The sequence below is a fragment of the Hyperoodon ampullatus genome, assembly GCF_949752795.1.
Source record: "Hyperoodon ampullatus genome assembly, chromosome: 2".
Lineage (NCBI taxonomy): Eukaryota > Metazoa > Chordata > Mammalia > Artiodactyla > Ziphiidae > Hyperoodon > Hyperoodon ampullatus.
This window is the reverse complement of record NC_136915.1, coordinates 32788266-32809060: the sequence shown is the minus strand read 5'-3', so window position 1 is coordinate 32809060 and position 20795 is coordinate 32788266. Positions and strand designations below refer to the sequence as shown.

The 20795-nt window shown below is 39.9% G+C and overlaps 1 protein-coding gene across 2 annotated transcripts in view; it reads right to left on the bottom strand.

Moving 5' to 3' along the window:
- MACF1 (microtubule actin crosslinking factor 1) overlaps window positions 1-20795 on the bottom strand; it is a gene marked incomplete at its 5' end in the record, with an annotated part of 343134 nt that overhangs the window by 235606 nt on the left and 86733 nt on the right. Inside the window, one exon of one of the 2 annotated variants that reach the window (XM_079698745.1) lies at window positions 7303-7411. The exons of the other annotated variant lie outside the window; for it this stretch is intronic. Within the exon in view, the coding sequence (XP_079554871.1) occupies window positions 7303-7411 (109 nt within the window). Of the gene's footprint in view, window positions 1-7302; window positions 7412-20795 lie in introns of those variants that run through there. 2 annotated transcript variants of the gene reach the window in all.

Sequence of the window (20795 nt, the reverse complement as noted above, 5' to 3'; positions counted from 1 at the left end):
TCTCTCCCACCTACAAACTGGTAATAATCCTGTTACTACTTACTAATAACGGGACTAACAGCTGACTTTATCCCTCCTTGACTAAGCTCCCAGTCACCCCGATAACCTGTGACAACTCTACTCAGTTTGTTCCTCTTATTAGAGTCTTCTTGGTCACTCTTGGAGGAAGGGTCCTTCTAGAATTTACCTTAACCTAGGAAAAGAAATGCATAAGAAATAGGGAAGAGAGAATAAAAGGGAATAAAGATTTCCTGATTCATATTTAGTAACCTTTTCCTTTATCAGATTTAAATTCCTTGAGTGCAGGGACTGTCTTCTTCATATCCTAGTCTCTAACACATTTAGAAGGCACTTGATAACCCAGGCTAAAATTAATTGAGCACCTACTGTTAGTTCACAGGCAATGTGCTAAAAACTTTAAATATCATTTCATTTAATCCCAACAATTCTCTAAAAAAAAGTATTATCATTTCCATTTTAGAGACGAAGTTACTTTTAAAAGGTTAAATAACTAGACCAAGATTACATATCCATCTGTCCTGCTCCAAAGCTAGGCCTCCTGCTACACCGTGCTGTCTTTGAGAGGGACCTAAACCAGAGTAACTAAACTGGGGTAGGGAAGCTGTATATGTAAGGAGGTAGAATGTTCCTGGCAAGTTAAGAAATAAAAACACTTACCTACGGCCAACTGAAGATTTAAGGCATATCCCAAATGAGTATGTAGAGCAACTTCTAGAAATACTAAATAATTTCACAGTCTCCAAAAATCAAAATAATCATTACTGGGTAAGGTTTAAGGAAGGTGAACCAAAGCATGCCCTTTTTCTCACTCCTCTGGCATCCAGGCAGAACTTATTTCCCCGGAAGGTACTACAGACTGAGGAAAGTAGGAGAGAGTTTTGGGGACAATGTCAGTCTAGCCACCAGAAGACAGGCCTTTCCTTTAGGATCCTAGGAGATCTTGAGCCTCAAAAGGGAAGCCGCTGCTAACAGGAAAGAGAGGACCCTGATGAGGACAGTCAGCTCTTAATTACGCAGAGGAAATCAGCCTGTATACTGATTATCCAGGCCAGTCCACTTCCTTTTTAGCCCAACGTTGAGCCACTTCATAGTTCACTAGATGTCCAGAGATGTGAGAGGCAAGAAAAGGTGAATCTGGCTGCTACCTGCAGATTCGTTAAAATGTTGAATGGAAGGAAGAGATTCAAGCCAATATTTCCACACATGGCTAGAAGTTATCTAAGAATTTACAGCTACTGGCTTTCTTACTAGTACAGAAAACTGAAGCTATACATTTAATTTATTTCCTAAAACATCAAAATCACCCACTATTGAGGCTAGTAAAGCAGACATAGTCTTTCCTTCTAATGTGTGAGATAATGATTCATAATATATCATTAACTTTTTAAACACTTCCACATTGGCTTCTACCACATTTTTAAATTCCCAACTGTAAAAATAAGCATTTATATTTTGTCCCAGGAGCCCACAGGAAAGTGCAATGTCTTCACTGATATCTTCTGTTTTGTTTTGTTTTGCTTAAAAAAAAAAAAAAGTATAATGATAGCAAACAATAATACAGTCCTTAACCACGTGCAGAACATATTCTAAGAACTAACTCAAAGCAACCATGCAGTATTATTAACCCTATTTTACAGATGAGGAAACAGAGGCCCAGACAGATTAATGTCACTGCCAGTAAGGGCAGAGCTAGGATGAAAACACAGGCAGTCTGACCCCAGACTCAACAAGCTCTCAACCACAATTCCATACTATATCCAAGTGTCGGCCAGATAATCGTACTGCCAGAATTGCAGAAAACTAGAGACTTTAGTCTTTTTTCTTCTCATGCCAATTAGAAATTCGAAGTCCAGAGGAATTAAGTGACCTAACATCACATAGTAGTAAGCAGAAAAGCCAGGACTTAGAATCCAGATCTTCTGACTCGAAGTTCAGTGGTCTTCCTACACACTGAACAATCTAGAAACAAATAGCTAAGGAAAGAAAAAGAGAAAGACTACATCTTGACTACAACACCTATTGTTTTAGTTATTTGAGCAAAGATATATTAGGTATATGACCATTTGCTTAAATATTTGCATGTCTATTACATGCGTAACAAAATTTAGGTACTACAAATGGAGGATGCACAGCTAAGTCATAAATGGAGGAATTAAAATTCAAAGCAACTGCAAAAATCTACACCAAATCTCATAGGACAAAATTTAACTAGGATGCCTTTAAGTCTTATGCTGAAGTTCAAGAAAACCAAAGGAACAGCAGTCTCTGGAAGGGAGACAACAACAGTTCATGCACAAGGTCTGGCCATTTTATAACTTGTCTTAGGTTAATGAGACTCAATAGTGTAATGGAGCTGCTTTAAAAAAAAAAAAAGAAAAAAAGGCATGGTACAATTCTAGATTGTACTCCATATGGTCCAGATCCAGGGATTATAGCTGGTCCTCCTAGTGGGATGCTGGAAATGGAAAGAACCTTAAGAGATCAGATTGTACAACTCGTTCATTTTACAGATAAAGAAAATCAGACCTTAGTCTGTCCTTTCACAAACAAAAAATTCAAATGTTCTTCTCAAGTATATAAATAAAGCCCTTTTCCTATTTACACTACCATGACATGGATATTAATAAACTAAAACACAGGGCAACTCTATATTATTCAGTTAACCTATACTAAGCACTCACCTCAGGCCACACATCAAGCTAAGCCCAGCCCTGTAAATATACACATGAACAGGGCATGGTTCCTGTTACAGCTTAATCTAATGACATCTTAATTCCTTCATTTATTTGTTCAAGTAACATTCACTGACATCTATTTTGTCACAGACACTTGAGAAACTGAGATGAGTAAGAGTTCCTGTTCTTAAAGATCTTACAGTCTAATAAAATCTAATTAGTGGGGAAAGAAACAAGCTAAACAAGATGACCACACAGGTTTGAATAGGAAGTATTAACAGAATGCTACTGGAACACAGAAGAGGAACTTTTATTCCAGTCAAGGAAGGCTCTCCAGAAGTGATAACTACTTACCTTGAAGGACAAGCATCAAGTTGTTAGTTAAAAAGAAGATACAGGCATTTCGGGTAGTGATCTACAAGTTTTTAAATGATGCTTGAGTACTGAGTGCTTATAAGGCCAAGACAGGATGTGAAACTACTGAAATAGGCAGGGGGCAGATCATGAAAACCCTTTTATCTCCTGATGAAGAGTTTGAACTTCCTTTTAAAAGCAGAACGAAAGCTTTAATGGATTTTAAGCAGAAGAGTGACACAGACAGCTCTGTAGTTTAGAAAGATCATTCTGGCTACAGGTAGAAGACAAACTAGGGGCGAGAGGGTGGGGGGAACAAAGAGAATGGGCGAAACAGATTATTTCAACAGTCCTGGAAAAGAAAAATGATGATGCAAGCTAAAACAGTAGGAAGTTTGGGGAACAATGAGATAATATATGTGAATGCAAGTGTGGACAGGGTGTACTGAAAGCTATTTGAAATCCCAAGTATTGATACTAAGTGAGTACTAAATTCTGTCTTACAGGTATTATGGCTTCAGTACAAACTGTGTCTTCCTGTTCTTGTTTACATCTGCTGAAGAGACGGTGACTTGGGAACACCGTTGTAAAAGCCATGTACTTAACATCATATAACTAGATCTCACCAACGGACTCCTAACACCTAGAAAAAAATAGCGAATGAAAGCTAAGAAATAGTCATCAGAGATTCCTTCCCCACATTCCTGCTGTACTCCCCTCACCTCTCTACACACACATGGCCACCACATTTTCAAAGCAAAAATAATCAATTTAACTGTCCAAAGGGAATACTAGAATGATAAGGAGTTAGGAAACTGTATGTAGTATTAGAAAGGGAAGTGTCTAGGCTGGCAAAGATAGCCTTCAAGTATAAGCAAGCCTGACACCTACAAGAGGGAGTACAGATCTCCCTTACGATGCAGTTACATTTGGATAAACCCAGCGCAGGTTAAAAATATCCAAAGTCGAAAGTGCACTTAATATATCCAACCTACCAAACATCAACTCTTGGCTTAGCCTACCTTAAATGTGCTCAGAACACTTACATTAGGCAAAATCATCTAACACAAAGCCTATTTTATAATAAAGTGCTGGATAACTGTTGCAATTTACTGAATACCATTACAAAAGTGAAAAACATAATGGTTGTATGGGTACAGAATGGTTGTATCAGTTGTTTACCCTCATGATCACATGGCTGAATGGGAGCTGCAGCTGCTGCTACAACCCAGCATCAGGAAAGAGTTATGTACTGCATGTCACTAGCCTGGGAAAAGATCAAAATTCAAAGAATGATCTCCATTGAATGCATATTGCTTTCACACCATTGTTAAAGTCGAAAAATCTAAGTCGAACCAAGCTAGTTGGGGACCGTCTGTATACTAGATCTTTGCCAGGCAGAACTTGGCTGATGGGTGTGAATTACAAAGAGGCAACTTTCAGATTAAAAAATAACTCCTCCATTACCAACATAATGAATAGTCCATCGGTTGTATGTTCTACAGAGGCCTTCAAGCAAAGGAAGAATAACTTCTGACAAGAGTGGTACTAAGTGAGAAGTTGCTTTGGTTGATATGTAAGGTCCCTTCCAACTCTAAGAGCAATATAGAATTTGTTATCAACTTTAAGAATGGAAGAAATCTTAAATCTATAAAAACACAATGAAGATTTACTAGAATATCATATCTTAGAACCGTAGCACTAAAAGGAACTTAGCAGTTTTCAACTCTGACAGAACACTTTTTTAAACAAATCTTACAAGGAACTCAACATATATAACATATAATTTCAGTATTAAATAGCATAAATCAATTTTATACATTCAAATTTATGTTACTTATTTTAAAGCCAAATGACATAACCAATCAGGTAATTTTGACTGAAATTAGAGATTACTTAATTACAGTTATATCAGTCTCAGCATCTTGTTTATTTCTGTACTGTGCTTTACTGTAGGGAACCATTTTTTAAAAAACTGTTTTATAAAAATAGAAACAAATAGTAACAGTTTCATAGTTTGCCTGTAACCTCAGGATATTATTCAAATAAATTAATACAAGAGCATGAAGGAATTGCAGAAATATTTGTTTCAAAGTTAAATACCTTCAATATCTATAAACTATGTTCATCCTATAATATGTAAATATGACTAGAAAAGTGGAACAAAAAGCACAAAACCTTGTAGTACACACTAAGCCAATATTACAATGTTATCACTTAACGATGTGTTACCCACTCACTATTAAGGACTAAACACCTGAGACTTGCCTAGAATTTATTAGGCACAGGACCTATGTTCTACAGTATGTTCTGCAATAGTGTACACACCTCCTATTAGGGGAAGAAGAAGAAGAAGAAAAAAAAAAAAGACCAGACTAGAAGACACAGTCTTCACCTTTTTTAATCAAGTATACATTTATAAGCATTGTAAATATATACAGAGACATGGTGGAGGAACTATTCTGGTGATGTCCAACTGGCAGGTAGTACAGTAGAGTATACACGTCATTTAAAAACACATTTTAACAGATAAAATACATGTTAAAATTGAAATTAAAATAAAATGGGTACAAAAGCTCTTAAGTACTCCTGTGAAAGTTTTAGAACCCATACTCTCCAATTTAAAAAACCACTGCTCTAATTTTACAGATAAACTGAACATAGCACATTCCCAATATAACTATTAGGTAGTAGAATCAATGTTGTTTCATAAAAATAAAAAGCTTTTACAATCTATTTTTCTTCTGTTTATTTCAATGTATTTACAGCTGTTTATGAAATTAATATTTCTAAAACATAAACAAGAAAGCACTTCAAAGATAGGGCTACGACTTCTAAGTTCAATAGCAAATCCTATACTGAGGATAAACTTCTTAAAATATGAATCAACTAGTGGTTTAGAAATGCCATTACCACAATGCACAGGAAAATGAAAGCAGCAACCTTTGCCTAAGTAATATTTACTTTCTCATTATATATGACACAGTATATACAGCCAAATAACTCATGCCTGTCTACTCCTTTCCTTATAAGCTCAAATACAGGCTTACATTTCAGGAAAGCCACTTTGAGCTACTTTTTAAAACACACCACCACACAAGCAAACATATTTCTAAATGTCTGTGTGCTTTTGCTGATACAGACACACATTGGGATCTGTATATTTAGTCATAAGCTTTTCTGGGACTTACTGGAAAGACACTGGGGAATGACTGAATCTAATTCTAATTCTGTCAAGCATTCATGAACTTCTAATAAGAAACTAAGTATAATGTCATCAAATCTCCATCTTAATTGTAAGATACAAGTAACAAGTGTCTCAAGAGGTTGGCTTGAAGGCAGTAAGCAGGTCACACAGACAGTACTAAAGGCACTGAGATCCAAGGGTGTACTCCAGCAAAAGCTCGACTTTATTATTCCTCAACTATGGAGATTTAGAATCAGCTAAACACGGGGCTGATCCCAGCACTGGGCGTTTAGAAGCCAAAGGAATATAACTTAACAAATAATAAGGGGTGTGGGGGGGTCTGCTACCACTTAGAAAAAAATTTTAATATCAGGATCCAAATATTCGCCTGGGGGAAAGAACAGTTAACTTCCTTGCATTGAACAGGATGCAGGATGGCTTGGATACACAGAAAGCAAACTGTGTAGCTGGCTGAGGGGAAAGGAACAGTTTCAACCCTATCAAAGAGAACAGAGGCACCCCCGTGTTCGCAGATGCACCTCAGCAAGGACACCCTGTGACCCTTTCCTCTCACTGACCTTTCCTCCTCTGCCTTTTCTCACCCAAATATACACCAAATCTAGAAACTTCTCTAACCCCACAAGTTCTCCCACATTTACACCTGAAGGAGGGTGATAGAGTTACTGTATGTTTTTGGTTTTAAAAAAAAAAAGATCAAAAACCACTTTGAGACTGAGAAAGTAAAGAATGGAAGGGCTTGATCTCTGAGGAAGAACAAAAGTCAGCACAATTGCCACTTCCCTCAGCCTCCAGCCCAGACATCATCTCATCCAACCAGCACCCTCCAGCCAGACGAACCTCACAAAACAGTAAAGGGTCCAGGTCCCAAACTGGTCCCAGGACAGTCTGGTTTCCTCAGTAGATCCCACACACACTCAGGTCTGACAGCACCCAGCCCAGAGGCTGTACTGGCCCTTTAAGGAAGGCAACTGGGAAGGCCTCCGTCATCTACCCCACCCTCGAAAGCCCCACAGCAGATTTCAAGAAGCACTGGGCACCCATTACCTGCTCTGCCTCTGGCACATCTCTTCCAGTACAGAACACCGGCAATTCCAAGAATGTGCGTCAAAATAAAGATGGTTGGTGGCAAATAAGACGAATCTAAGAGAGGCATTTCCAGGCCCGTCCTTTCTCCTCCCCTGAATTAGCCACAAGCCCACAGCTCAGCGCAGCCTCTAAATGCCTTTCTCCTGAGGTTACTGCTGTCCTGTACTATCAGCACAGAGGCAGAGGCCCGCAGCTCCGTGTTGTCAGACACTTCCTGGTGGCTTTTCCTCCATCTCGCCTCTGTTTTACAGCAGGCAGTAGTAGATGGGGACTAAAACTCTGCAGTGTGTCTCAGACAAAGCCCAGGAAACAACTGGCCAGAGGGGGAGGGGAAAGGGAAGGAGGAACCAGGAGAGCAAAAAGGGGCGTCTAAGCTACTGCTGAGCTGACTCAAACTCTATGTTTGGCATCCTCTGTTCAGCTTAAACAAACAAGCCTCAGACCCTTCTACAAGAAGGGAGACTGTCAGAGGACGCCACACTCTTAACTTTCCACTCCCAGCCTGGCTGGGATGGAGCCAGAAGAAGAAAGTTGCAGAAACACTAGGGAGCCACTTGCAGGGAGGAGGCGAAGTACGCAGGGATGTGTGAGTGTCCACAAGTTCCCTGGCCTAGTTGGAGGGCAACCCTTCCACACCCACAACCCGGGAGGAGGAGGTAAGGGACCTGAACATCACCACAGAGAGGATCACATGCAGAACAAGCTCCACAGAAAAGAATGCCTTCAACAAAACTAAAGCCTGCTTGCAAATGAAAACTTGATATGGACATTGTAGCAGCAACTGTAAACACTTTAACACTTACACACCCAGTAGAATGAATAAAACTAAGAGTCCTGGCAAGATATAAAGCAACTGGAATTCTCATACACTGCTGGTGGGGGGTGAAATTGGCAACTCTAGAAATTACTCTAGAAAACAGTCATACACATACCAGGATGACCAAGCTGTATCACTCCTAGATACTGACCCAAGAAAAACGAAAACGTGTCCACACAAAAACCTGTACGTAAATGTTTATAGCAGCTTCATTCAGAATAACTAAAACTGAAAACAACCCAAATGTCCATCAACTGGTGAACTAATAAAAACTGTGGTGCATCCATACAATGGACTACAACACAGCAATAAAAAGGAACATACTCCTGATACATACAACAGCATGGATGAATCTCAAAAGCATTATGCTACATGAAAGAAGCCAAACACAAAAGGCTACGTACTGTGTGATGCCACTTATATGACATTCTAGAAAAGCAAAACTACGGGGAGAGAAATCAGATAAGTGGTTGCCAGGGGCTCAGGGTGAGGGAAGGGAACAGACTAGACTACCACGGAACACAAGAAAACTTTATGGGGTAATGGAAATGTTCTATTTGCTGACTCTGATAATAGTTCCACGACTGTATACATTTGTCAAAACTCACAACATTGTAGACAGAAATGGGTGGATATTATTGTATATAAATTATATTTCAATAAACCTAAGAAACACATTTAAAGACTAGAAAGAACTCTGTACAACCTAAGCTGAATATGCAAAGTTCTTGCAGTACCACTGCCCCTCTTCTCATCTACTTCTCTATGAAGAGATACTTTACCCCCTCTTTTTTTTTAATAAAAGGGAAGGGTTTTAGATTTGAACAATCTACTAACCAGAAAGATGACAAAGGGCCCTTGATGGGGGAACTAATATTTACAATGTGTATGTTTTAACCTGGCATCAAGACCATCTACGATTTTGTGCTAACCTACATTTTATTCATCAAATATTTACCATGTACCAGGCCCTGTTCTAGGTACTGGGAACAGAGTAGTGAACAAAACAAAGATCTTGCTTTCATGGGGCTTATATGCTAGTAGGAGAATAGAGGAATACACAAAATAAACATAAACAAGTAAACATATACTAAAGGAGATGAAGAGGAGAAAGGAGAGCCAGAGGGGAGATGTTTACAGTTTTATGTACAGGATGGTCCGGGAAGGTTTCTCTAATAAGATGACATTACAAACCAACAAGTCATGTGGCTTTTTAGAGAAAGGATAAGCCCCCCAAAAAACGAGCAAGTACAAGGTCCCTGAGGCAGAAGTAGGCTTGGTGTGTTCAGGGGACATCAGGGAAACCAGAACGGCTGAAGCTGAAAGCGAAAGGGAGTGGCAGGAGATGAGGCCAGAGAGGGATCGGATCATCTATGGCTGTATAGGCTATTCGTAAAGAATCTGGTTTTTATTCTAAGTGAAATGGGAAACCTTTGAAGGGTTTCCTGTGAGCAAGTGATAGGATTTAACTTAGATTTTAAAAGGATCACTCTTGCTGCTATATTGATAACAGACTAGAGAGCGACAAGAGCGGGAGCAGGGAAACTAGTTATAATGCCATTACAATAATCCAAGTGAAAACTAGTGCCTGAGATATGATAACTGAGACCAGGGTGCAGTGGTAGAGATGGTGAAATGTGGTCATATTCTGGACAAATTAAAGAGTCATCAGGGACTTCCCTGGTGGTGCAGTGGGTAAGAATCCGCCTGCCAATGCAGGTGACATGGGTTCAAGCCCTGATCTGGGAAGATCCCACATGCCGCAGAGCAACTAAGTCCGTGCGCCACAACTACTGAGCCCACGTGCTGCAACTACTGAAGACCGCGCACCTAGAGCCTGTGCTCCGCAACAAGAGAAGCCACCGCAATGAGAAGCTCACGCCCCGCAACGAACAGTAGCCGCTGCTCGCTGCAACTAGAGAAAGCCCGCGTGCAGCAATGAGGACCCAACGCAGCCATAAATGAATGAATGAATGAATGAATATTTTTAAAAGATTAATAAAATATATATATATATATATATATATATATATATATATAAAGGAATCATCAGGATCTGCTGATAGACTGGATGTGGGGTGAGCAGGGAAAAAACAGAGTTGAGAATGACTTCCAGGTTTGGGGCCTGAGAAATTCAAAAGACCAAACTGCTATTTACTGAGATGGGAAGGGCAGCCAGAGAAGCAGAGGGTTTGGGGTTCATTGGTGGTTGCAGTTGTTTGGGGTGGTTTTTGTGGGGAGTGGGGTAGGAATTCCATTTTGGATACATTAACTCTGAAATGCCTAGTAGACATTCTAGTGGAATTGTGAATAAGCAATTTAATATATGAATCCAGAGTTCTGGGAGAGACCCAGGCTGTTGCTTTAAAGCCAGGAAACTAGATGAGATCACTTAGGGAGTAAACACAGAGAGAGAAAAGGTCAAGTGCAAGGACTAAGCCCTAGAAACTCTCCAACATTAGGTAGGGAAGAGGAAGAACCACCAAAAGAGACTAAAAAAAGAAGCCAGTGGATTAAAAGAACCAAAAGAGCATGCTGCCCCAGAAGCCAGGTGAAGGATGTGCTCTAAGTAGTAACTAAGCTGTTAATGTGTCAGGAAGAGGACTGAGAATTGACCATTGAATTTAGCAATGTGGAGGTCGCTAGGGCCTTTAACAAGGGCAGTCTTGATGGCATGGCAGAGAAAAGGTCCAACAGGAGTGACTCAAGAGAGAATGGAAACAATCAGTGACAGTAACTAACATCAACTCTTTTAGGAAGGAATTTTGCTGTAAAAGGGAGCAGAAAGAGGGATGTAGGCCCAAAAGAGAATTTTTCTTGGCATGTGAAATGTTGTCAATAATTGTGTCTGCTGAAGGGAATAAGCACTAGGGAGGAAAAAGTGATGGTGCAATCCAGTGGAGACTAAGCCAGAGCTCCCTCTGAGGCAGGGCTCTCTTGTGAAATGGAGCACTTCATTCATTCATTCAATTTAAAATATGGAGCATTATGCTAGACACAATGGACGCAAAGATGATGATGACACCCCTCTTACTGTGGAGAAGCTCCTGAGCTGTGATGGTCAAAGAAGACAGACTTGCTTGGAAGGGAAACTGATATTTATTAAGCAGCTACTAGAAAGCATCTTCAAACTGTTATTTCAATGTAATCCCTGTAATATCCCCTAAAATATCCCTATTTTATAAATCAAGAACTTGAGGCTCAGAAAATTCAAGTTATTTTGCCCAAAGTCACAAAGTAAGTAAGAAGATGAACTGACATCTGAACTTTTATCTGTCTGGTTTCAAATCAATATATTTTAATCACACTGCCTCTCTTCGCTGAAAAGTTCTGGCAAAATCAGTATGCTAACCTGAAGCTAAACAATTTTAGATATTTATATGTTTGGAATACTCCCTCTTTGTAAGACAAGAGCCTGTAAATGGCTCTACCCAGCTCTAAGGAAAGAATCTCAATTTCAACACAAAATGTTACAGTGCTAGTGCTGTCTGTGTCACCACTGTACAACACTTTTTGCAGTCTTATAAATATCTTCACCATATTTTCATTTCCCAAAGTGAAAACCATTTCTCTGCCTTATTTTGCTACCTGAAGCCATTGCAAAGCTGTCTTAATTAGAAAATCATATATCATGCTTGTGCCATTCAAAAACACCTAGGAAATTTGAAGGAAAAAAAAAAAAATTCAAGGACTCAAATATCAAGATACATTCTGAATCTACTGTTATTATTAGAGAAGACAATGAAAAGTACCCAAAGTAATTTACTCTTCATAAGATCTTTATAAGATGACATGCTATACCTTGGATACACCATTTTTCTACATATGACAGGTTAAAAAGTTTGTTTCCAGCCTTTGTGTATAGGTATGTATGCATGTTTGAAGGAAGAAAAATGAGCAGGGAAACTGCCTTTGTGAAAGTAACTTTTTCACTCAGAAAAACTAAGATGGATCTGTGTGCTGTCATTTACAGGAAGTGGTTAGAAGCTGGCAGGAGGGAGTGACTACTTTTCTTCTTAGAGATCATTTAATATACAAAGAATAGGCCATTTAAAGACATATTTAGCACCCCCCAGGATATCCCTTGCTAACAGCCAATGGGAAGGGCCCCAAACCATCAGAAAGCCTTGTAAAAGCAAGACTCTGAACTTCATTAAGACTTGAGACCTACCTTTCTATCAGATTACTTCACTCACAAGAATTTAGGACGGTCACCCATAACCATTACCCACAAGAAATCTTGGGCAACACCCCAGAATCACTTTAGTGTCTGCGACTGAGATGAAAGCAAGCCTGTGAGAAAGAAGGCTGCATGTTTTATTCAAACTGTCATGGAGTATACCTGGTTTCAAAATTAACTGACATCCGCAAGCATCAGAACTTCAGCAGATACTGACTGAAAACTTAAGACCCATATGATTAAAAGACTGAAATCTAGAAAAATAAGGCGTACAAAGAGAGACTTTAAAAATATATATATATATAACTGAGATTAAAATTTTGGTGGAGAGACTAGCATATGACTAATAGGATTGGAAACCATGGGCTTCTGGAAATGGGAGGTCCAGGCCTCAAAACCTGGCCCTGAGCGCTTGTCATCTGTTTTCTCCTATGAGTCCAGAAGGCAGAGGATGTGGGCTTCATAGGAGCTAATTAGGAGACATACATGACTCCTGTCTCTAAGGTTTAGCAATATGGTATTGAGACAACAATAAACATGCAAAGGCTCAGAATGCCTACAAAGAATTTTCTATATACCCCAGAGTCACCAAATACAATAAAGTTAGGAAAATATCCAAATTTCTTGCTCAGTACCCTAAATGCCATAAGTATTTTAGTAGAATGGCAATTACAGGCCCAATCTGAAGCCAGGCTGCTTGAGTTCAAATCCAGACTCTACTATATATGCCACATTAGCACCTGTGGGCAAGTTACTTAAATAACTTCAAGGAACCTCAATCTCCTCACCTGTAAAATGATGACAGTAATAGTACCTGTCCCACAGAGTTGTAGTGAGTATTAAATGAGTTAATGTATTTAAAGTGTTTAGATAGTGCCTGGCACATAGTATGTGCTCAATAAATATTGCCTATTATTATCATTATTTGGAGGAACAGCAAACAAACTACATCTGATCACAAGACTTCTGAATACTGCTCAGACTTTACAAAACCTTGGTAAACTGATAATTTACCTAACCTATAACCAAAATTACTGAATCTAATTTACCTGATCCCCGTCTCCAACCTGCCAACCCTATCCTCATTCACTGTGAGATTAATCTCCCTGAAGCATGCATAATGACTGGTGCATCTTAAATGCTCAATAAATGCTCATTTGTAATTTAATTCTAAAGTTTTCAATTCTCCACAGTCAGCAAATTAAGTCCAAAACTCTCTGGCTTTACAATATTTCCCTCGCTTACCCTGGAATGTACTGTATTTCCTTCCCATCTCCGCAAGTCAAAGTCCCACTCCTACGGGTCAGTTTAAACCAGTACTTCCACAGAATTTTCCCTGGTGACTCCCTCCATCCCAGTTAGAAGTAAACACCTCCCTTGAATTTATACTTTATGTGTTTCTCTCTCATAACGTTTAGCAGTTTCTACTTTAGAATATAGTTGTGTGTATATTTTGACTCCACTAAAGTTTTTGAAGTTAGATGAATGTTCTCCTGTATAAAATCTCATCACTAAATAACTACTTGTGGAATGAGTGAATAAATGAATGAATGAATGAACAAAAAGAGCAAGAGGATCTGAAGAGCACTGTGAGGGCCAGGAGTACAAGGGGGGAGCAAACTAGAAAGAGTAAAAATGGGTCCAACAAATCATGAAGATTCCCAAAATATAAGCTTTCCTTGAGAATCCATCTATTTTCACCACAAAAACATACACCAGGGAGCAAGTGCCTGAAAAACTGTTCTTATGGCAGAAATAACTCAATATGCTCCTCTAGTTTAAGAGAAAAAGTTAACTTATTGATTCAGAAATTCCACTTCTAGAAGTCTCTCCAGATACTGATTCTGTCCAACAGCCAAACTTTCCCCAAACCCCGTTCTTCTCTTTCCCTCTCTCTCCCTCTTCCCAGAACTCTAAACTTAACATAATCTGTTAGCCAAACCTCGACTCAAATTCTGACTTCATGGTTTCTAGCTGTATCTTTGGACCAATTACTTAATCTCTTTAATCCTCAATTTCTCCATCTGTAAAATGGGGATAATAAACTTACCTCTTCACAGTGTTACAGTGTGAATTAGGTGAGAAAATGCATGGGCTATTCGGCACGCAGTAAGCACTATTAACTATTTTTTAAATATTAAACATTCCCTCATTAATGTTAACTATTGTTACCATTGTTCCTACACTAGAACATTTATGCCCTAGCAAAGCATCAAATCATCTTCAGTGGCCAATGCAAGGAGGTAAGTCAAAGCAAAGTGTGTGGTATTTAACAGCTCTAAACCACCAACTCCATGAATAAAACAAATTGAGCTTCAATGGCACTGCTTCAAAAAGGAAAAAGACAAGCATTATTAGTCAACCATAGTATCCATATTACCATTTTAAATAATCCCTCTCTTTGGGGTTCTGACCGTTTCCCCCAAGAAAGTAAAAATAATAAGATCTAGCTATTAAACTTTTTCCAGGATACTCTGAGAGTCAGTACCTTAAGTAAATGGAGAAAAGATGATATAAGAATAAGAAGCCCTGTCTATGGGGGTTGCTTCTGAATTTTGCCAAGGCTGTTATTTTTGTCCAGAAATATCTGTCATCCCAAGTAAATGCACATTGAAGGAGAGTTAGCATCTTACTCATATCCCGCCTAAATGCATTTTTTAAATGCTTTTCCAGATAAAAACAAAAAATGGTCTCAATGGAAAATGTCTTTTAGTGTGGTCTGGCTAAGAACACGTGATCAACTTCCGTTTTCCTGAGATACCAGAAAATCAAGAACACAAGAGAGTAGAATAAGCATGCAGCTGACAGAGGGGTCAGGAGCTCAACAATGATGTAACCAGGCAGGCTTGAGAATGCCTAAGGTAGCAACATTCAAGGTTCAAAAGAGTTGTCCAGGCCGAGATAAGAGGTAGGTAAGAGAGACCAACTTAAACTATTTATCCATGGAAACCAAGCTTTGCACACAAACAAAGAGCTAATTTTAGATCTCTGTGAGACAGTTTTCCACATCCAGGCAGTAGCCCTAAGTGAAAAAGATGTAGAACTTGCCCACTGAAGACAAAGACAGATTTGTCAGCTTCTTTCCACTTGTGAACCCCTGGAGCCTGCTCCAAACCCTAATTCAACACAAGAATTATTTTAGTCTTTCTCAGGAGAGTCTACCACCAGGCTCTGCTTACCTTCTAATCAAACCTTCTGCTCTCGTGACCCCTTACCAGGGCCCAAGGACCAAAGTCAAATGAAACATGGCTAGTAGGATCTCTCCTGACAGTATCACTTCAGAATTATGTGACCTTAGGGAAGCCACGTAATGTTTCTGAACTTTGGGTTCGTGATATGTACAATGTGTATATAAATCCTGTTTCTCAGCATTGTTGATAAGATTAAATAAGAAATATATGTAAAGTATGTAGATATACATCAGATACTTAATAAACAGTTTTCTTCCCCTATCTCCTTTCATTTTCTTTAAAAATTGCTCTTCAAATCTTACTCATAAAATCGATTCCATCTCAGCCTTTGGAATAATCTGCTCTTCAAATACTTAATGATCCACAACGTTCTTTTTTTTTTTTTTTTTGGCGGTATGCGGGCCTCTCACTGCCGTGGCCTCTCCCGTTGCGGAGCACAGGCTCCGGATGCGCAGGCTCAGCGGCCATGGCTCACGGGCCTAGCCGCTCCGCGGCATGTGGGATCTTCCCGGACCGGGGCACGAACCCGTGTCCCCTGCATCGGCAGGCGGACTCTCAACCACTGCGCCACCAGGGAAGCCCCCCTTTTTTTTAATGTATTTATTTTTGGCTGCATTGGGCCTTCGCTGTCACACGCGGGCTTTCTCTAGTTGCAGCGAGCGGGGGCTTCTCTTTGTTGCAGTGCGCGGGCTTCTCATTGCAGAGCATGGGCTCTAGGTGCACAGGCTTCAGGAGTTGTGGCACGTGGGCTCAGGAGTTGTGGCTCGCGGACTCTAGAGCGCAGGCTCAGTAGTTGTGGTGCACGGGCTTAGTTGCTCCGTGGCATGTGGGATCTCCCCGGACCAGGGCTCGAACCTGTGTCCCCTGCACTGGCAGGCGGATCCTTAACCACTGTGCCACCAGGGAAGCCCATCCACAACGTTCTTAAAACAAGTTCACATCTTTTGTTTCTGCTCTAATATAAAAAAAAATAGATAGTACTCTGTACAATAAAGACAAGGAATCTGACTGGTCTATCATAGGATTTAGAGTTTCTCTCATTTAGAGCTTAATACCCCAGTGACCCCTACTGGACAAAGATAGATGCAGAAGACTGAATTTTATAAACAAGACAGAGACTCTGTGATTGCTTTATTCTAGTGAAACCCTTACACACAGAACTTAATATTATACAAGCTCAAGCTTGCCTCAAAACCCACATACACCCAAAACATAGAAGACTGTCAGCTCATTCCTTTCACAGGAGACATCATCACCACAATTTGGTTGGCTTACTGGCACCCCCAACTGGATGCCCAGTATTCACAGCTTTGTGATGAGTCCTTATAGAGAACAGCACAGGCAGAGAAGGAACAGTCACTGGCACACAACTCCTACCCACCCCCACCCCCCGCCACTACCCTGCAATTTTTCCATTCCCTGAGCTGACTCACTCTCACTCTCCCCGCCCGCAGCCAGGGCCACTGTGTGTGCCTGGTGAGTAATGCACCCTCCCAGCTGATTCTGACTTAACAAGTAATAAAAGGAAATGTGGGTAACAGTTTTAATGGAAGAGAACACACACCCCGTCCTGGAAACAGTGATAGCTCCTCTCAACCCCCTGCAGGGACTCAGAGCTATAGTGAATTCCCTCCGATGACAGCCAGGTGGCAATGAAGAAAGAGGCAAAGGCAGAAACACCAATGAGTACATCTAAAATCTGAGGACCACAGTTTCTATTTTGGATAAAACCAAAAGGGATGGGCATGAAGCAGAGCCCAGCCCAGCCTACTGGTCAGTTCTGGTTCATTCCACCATAGACTGCTTGTCTAGCAACAGCTCTGCCCAATGGAGACTGCAAGCCAGCCCCAGCATCAGACCATCTGCTATCATGCAGCCTTATACTGTGAGGCAAAGCATGATGAAAACCACATCTCAGAGGAAGAGGCAGCCTCTTAAGTACATGCCCATCCACCCCCAAGTGCCCAAAGTAGGGAGTGAGGAAAAGAATGGCACCTGGCTTTTTTGATTAGTGACTGGCACAGTTGATATTCAATAAATCCTAAATGCACAATAGCTATTGTTCAACTTTCTCCCAACAGATATTCCTAGATCTTCTAACCCCTCAGACATGATGAATCTATGGAGCCATCTCAAACATTCTGGAAATGACTGCCAAGAGCTAAATAACTCAGGGAAATCAAGGAGGATCTCTGGCACAGACAATTTACCTTAAAGTACTTCAAGCAATAATCCTTGATGTATTATCAAACAGCAAAACTTTAACTAGGACCCAACTAGACTGGGTCTGCCCCCTACTGTACGCACTCTACTACTGAAGAAGAAAAAGAATCACCCCACATAACATCATAATCGGATTTTTTTTTAATTTTCCTGAAATCAGGGCATTTTCAGTTCAGTTGCTTATATTTTTCTCACCTATAATCCATGGGTCCCTGAGGCCTTGGAAGAAAACTGTTATGCAACTCAGTTTTTGACAAAATTCAGAATATTCAATATCCTGATTTGTCAAAAAAAAAAAGAAAAAAGAAATTACCTATGACAAAATTACCTACATTACTAAGACCAAAAGATATGTATAAAAATTTTCAACAAGAGTGAAACAGAAAGTGCCTTCTGGTTAACTCTGGATTAACCAGAATATTTAATTAAGTATATATCAGATTTTATCACTACATTTAGCAGTTTGAGAGCTAGATGATGAGGTTACAGCTCCAGTTCAGTCCCTAGCTTATTATATGACTCTAGCATCGTTTAATCACACTGGATCTATTTATTTATTCATAAAATGATTTGATAGTCTAGATCTCTAAATTCTTTTCCAGTTCTAAAACTCTGCGGTTCCGTGAAATATTTAGTTGCCTAGGTTCTATGTTAATTGTTACCAACAATTGAAAATTTACAAACTAGTCTTATACTATCCTTTAAGAGTTCACAATCTAACAGGGAAGCAGTGAGTGTATAAAAAATTATAGTATAAGGCAATATATGCTTTGTCATGAGGAGGGCAAGACCACAAAAATTCAGTAACGGAACTTTAGTAACTCAGTCAATGGAATGGTCATTATGTGGGAGGAGGTTGGGGGAAAGGCTTCCATCGATTGGGGGCCTGGAAGAATATGTAGGATTTCAACAGTCTGAAATGAGAAGAGTAGATGTTCCAGGAGGAGAGAGGGCACAAGCAAGATTATGGAAAAAGAGGAAGAAACAAGCAAAGCTAGAGCACAGGGTTTGTGTATTTGAGAGAGAGAAGGAGAAGTTGGGAAGATTCACTTCTGCCCACCTTAGGTTACACATGGCAGACTTAATATGCATATTTATCTCCACTCCCTTCTGAAACCTCAGAAAAATGACACTAAAGGAATAAAAATGGCACAAAACCGCAGGAATAAAGAATTCAAAATATCAACAGAAATTTGACAAACTGGAGAATGGAAAGATAAATGGTACCTGATTTAAATTTCAGCTTTCTGTCTCTGCTAAGTGCTTGTGGGGGACCGGGGACGAGGCAAACAGTGCTGCAGGACTCCAGAAAGGCTCAAGAATTAGAAGCACTAGGTACCCCTGAAGGCTTGAGGGGAGGGGAAGAAGAGCTGCAGGGTGAGGCAGAACACAGGCTGGTTGAATGTCTTCAGGCTCACATGAGGTCAGAAGTGAGGTACCTCACTGAAAACAGTAGCATTAAATGAAATTTGACATAATGAACAACAAGACTCTCCCCCTGCCCTACTGCCCTGCTTGGCAACCCCAGAGATCTGGCTTCCAGGCTAAAGAGGTCCCAGATAGGAGATCAGCCAGTTCCTCCCTGGGGAAATGGACCTCCCCCTACCTGGTCATTCAGTAGAGCATACCAGGCAACAAGCCCCACCAATCAGCTTTTTAGGCTTCCAATCAGCTTTTTTAGGGGCTCTTAATTATGAAGATCACCAAGAAACATCAGACATTCAGAGTCTCTAACATGAAAGACAGAGACCAAATGAACACAGAATGAGCCTGAGACAGAGACAATACTGGAAGCAGAGGAAAACACTGGTAATTAATACCTTCAGAGAGCCCTAAAAGGCAATATTGCTATAAGAAAAGAACAAGTATATAAAAACGGAACATAAAGAGAATAAGGGGGGAAATGCTTAAAATAAAAACTACGAGAGAAAAAAAAAATAATTCAAAGAAGAGTTGGAAGATGGAGCTGAGGATCTTCACCATAAATAAGAACAAAAAGAGACAGAGGAATATAGAGTGGGGGGAGAGGACAGAAATCGAGTCCAATATCCAACTAATACCAGAAGGAGAAAATGGAAGAGAGGAAATTATCAAAGAACTAATAAACGGAAGATGTGTTTTCAAATAAAGAAGGTCCACAGAGAACTCAACTCAGCAAATGAAAAAAGATCCTCATCAATGTACATCATCATAATATTTCAGAATACCAGGGATAAAAATAAAATCTTAAAAGCTATCAAAAGAAAACAGATCACAAAACAGAAGTCAGGAACCAGAATGGCACAGGACTTCTCAAGAGCAACACTGAAAGCCAGAAGAAGGAACACCTTCAAAATTCTGATGGAAAGTCATTTGTAACCTAGAACTCTATGCCCAAACCCCTCATGAAATGAAAAGTAGAATACAGACATTTTCAAATAAGCAAAGTCTCAAAAATATTAACCTCTCATGTATCCTTTCTCAGGAAGCTACTCTAAGATATATTCCAATGAAGAGATGGAGTAAACCAAGAAAACTGACTGCATGAGATCCAGGAAACATGGCATCCAATACAGAAGAGAAGCAAAGGAATTTCCTAGTATGATGATGAAGGGAAGTCTCAGGGTGATATAGCTTTACTAAAGGCTACAGGTGGAGAACAGAAAGCTCTTGCGGGATGTCTCCAAAGAAAATACTGAACCAAAAGATTATCTGACATGTTCCAACATACTAAGAGTTGTCTTAGAGTCCTGTAGGAGAGTGTGGAGATAGGTACATAGAACAGTAGACAAATGATAAAATAGGGCAATTATTAATTCCAGGAAAAAAAATTTTTAAGTTGGTCAAGAAAGGAAATGTAATTGTAGAATACTATGTGGCTCAGCTTTAAGCAATGTTTATATAATCATAATAATCTAAACACTTGAGTACCAGGCAATGGTAGTAAGGTATAACAGCAGAAAGAAGGGGGAGGGGGGCTGTGTAAAGGGGACAGGGATGAAAGAACTAAACCCTGATTTCCTAGAGTAGAACATCAACAGATAATGTCTAAAACTGAAAA